At 45.9% G+C, this 2,285-nt stretch overlaps 1 protein-coding gene across 1 annotated transcript in view; it reads left to right on the top strand.

Annotated features, from left to right (window-relative positions):
* Positions 1 to 2,285, top strand: part of DPYSL3 (dihydropyrimidinase like 3) — a 124,113-nt gene that overhangs the window by 112,529 nt on the left and 9,299 nt on the right. The window contains exon 12 of the mRNA XM_019661429.1: positions 2,022 to 2,192. Within this exon, the coding sequence (XP_019516974.1) occupies positions 2,022 to 2,192 (171 nt within the window). The remainder of the gene's footprint in view (positions 1 to 2,021; positions 2,193 to 2,285) is intronic.

The raw sequence follows: 2,285 nt of genomic DNA, 5'->3' as shown, positions 1-2,285 counted from the left end.
TATATATATATTTTTTTTTAATACTCTTTAAGGCTTACAGTGAGAACCAGCAGTCCACACCCAGCCCTCCCTGTCCCATTCTGTCTACTTGCTCCACAGGAGCAAATGTTGATATCTCTTTCAGCTAGTTCTGAAGTTCAAATAAAATCTTATTTATGTTTTTTATTTCAAACGTCCCTTATATCAGCTCTTTATTTCCATCATTGTGACTTAGAATCTGGATCCAAAGAAATGACGATGACCTGGAGTTATTGGTCAAGGCTTTGGGGGGGTACAGGGGTACAGATGTGGTCCTCATCCACCTGGGTCACTAGCATCCACCAGTGTGACAAGCATGGCTGGTGGGCCTGCACCTGAGTCACTAGCAGAGGAGGAGGAAGGCTCTGTGCATATGCCCTCCAGGTGTTACGCTGGGCCTTCCCGTCCTGTCAGGCTACTCTGCAAAGTGTCCTCATTACCTCACCTGTAACAGGTGGAGGGTGTGTGCCACAGTACCGCTGCCTCAGGGGGTCTTGCAGTGTTTGTCTAATAGCCCCGTTGGAGGAGGCCCCATGTTTCATGGGGCCATAAGCCCCAGCACCTGGCACCAGGCCTAGCACAGAGCATCACTTGGGTGATGTTGCTGGCTAGCTCCACAGTCCCAGGGCAAGTTCACAGCCACAGCCACAAGCCAGTGGGTCAGACCACAGGACACTCATTTCAAGGCCTGCCAACTCCCATCTGTGCTGAGGAGCGTGAGGGTGGCGCTCCCACGGGATCTCATCCTGCCAGCACTTACAGCCTCACCGCACACTGCCACTTGTCCCACCTGCTCTGCTCCAGCCGTGCAGGTGGACCTAACATTCCGCGACGCTTCCACCATGGGTTTCCTCTGCTGGGGACACTGCTATCCACACCACTCCTCTGCATGCCCCAGCCTCCTCCCCTCCTCAGCCCTGGCCCCATAACAAGCTCCGTGGATCCTTAAGATGAAGGTTAACCGATTTAGAGAGACCTTCACTGACCTCCTCCATTGTCACTATTGCAACACCCCACTTTAGTGTACACTACTTTTCCTCTCCTTAAAATAAACNGCAAAGGGGCCTGGTTTTCCTTTCATTGTTAACATCACAAAAGCTGACAGAAACATAGCCATGCAAATGGAGCCTCTCCCAAAGATTTCAGTGAAATTAGTAACTAATTATGTCCCTCTGTTTTATTTTAAAAACCCTAAAGACACTCATGTCAGAGCCAAGTAGCATGCAGATGATCTAAGGCCTCATGTCTTTACACAGTAGACTCCACCAGGTTTCCCTTTTCTTCTTGGCTACCAGGAAGCTCAAAGCTAGATTTTTAAACTAAATTCTTCTTTCCTTATCTAGGCTTTTTGTTTTGAGAAGTGGGAAAGGATAAATATTTTTGTCTCTTCTCTTACATACTTACAGTTTGTCTTTTTTTTTAATTTACATTGTTATGTATTTATGAGTGTATGTATGTGTTTTTCTTGGCACTATCTGGAATTGTTACAAAATAATACATATTTTTTATTACCAACACGATGCATTCTTGATAAAGAACACTTGGAAACCACCAAAAAACACACACGAAAGAAAACAAAAATTACTCATAATTCCACACCCCAGGGATAACCATTGTTATCATTTGGCTGAGGTTTTCCATTTTTATCCTATGCCCATGTAAATACAAGCACATACCTAAAAAATGTGCTCATTGTCACGTTTGTTTTTATTGTGAACGCTCTATAATCCTTTTTGGAATTAAAAGGGGGTAAAAGTAAGTAAATGTAACCAGAAAAAATGGATACTTCAGCATCGTAACTTCCATTTGAAGCCATGCATTTAACCATTTTGCCTGGGTAGCCATGACAGCCCAGCCTATTCTGAAGCTTGCCGGGTGAGGTTCTGTGGTCACAACCTCGGAGGTCCCTCTTCTATTGGGGGGGCCTTTGTGGTCACCCTGCTCTGAGCTCAAAAGCCCTGCATTGACAATTTAAAAAAAAAATTTTTTTTATATTTCAATAGGCCACAGGGAAAATGGATGAAAACCAATTTGTGGCTGTGACAAGCACAAATGCTGCCAAGATCTTCAACCTGTATCCCCGTAAGGGGAGAGTATCTGTGGGTTCTGACAGCGACCTGGTGATCTGGGATCCAGATACTGTCAAGATCGTGTCTGCCAAGAACCACCAGTCGGTAAGGCTTGCGCTGGTGGGGGTGGGACGGGGTGGAGAATGCGTGCAAGGAACCGGGTCAGGAGAGGTGTGTGTGTGTGTGTGTGTGTGTGTG

Source organism: Hipposideros armiger, unplaced genomic scaffold, assembly GCF_001890085.2.
Source record: "Hipposideros armiger isolate ML-2016 unplaced genomic scaffold, ASM189008v1 scaffold_11, whole genome shotgun sequence".
Lineage (NCBI taxonomy): Eukaryota > Metazoa > Chordata > Mammalia > Chiroptera > Hipposideridae > Hipposideros > Hipposideros armiger.
This window is presented reverse-complemented; position numbering and strand designations above follow the sequence as displayed.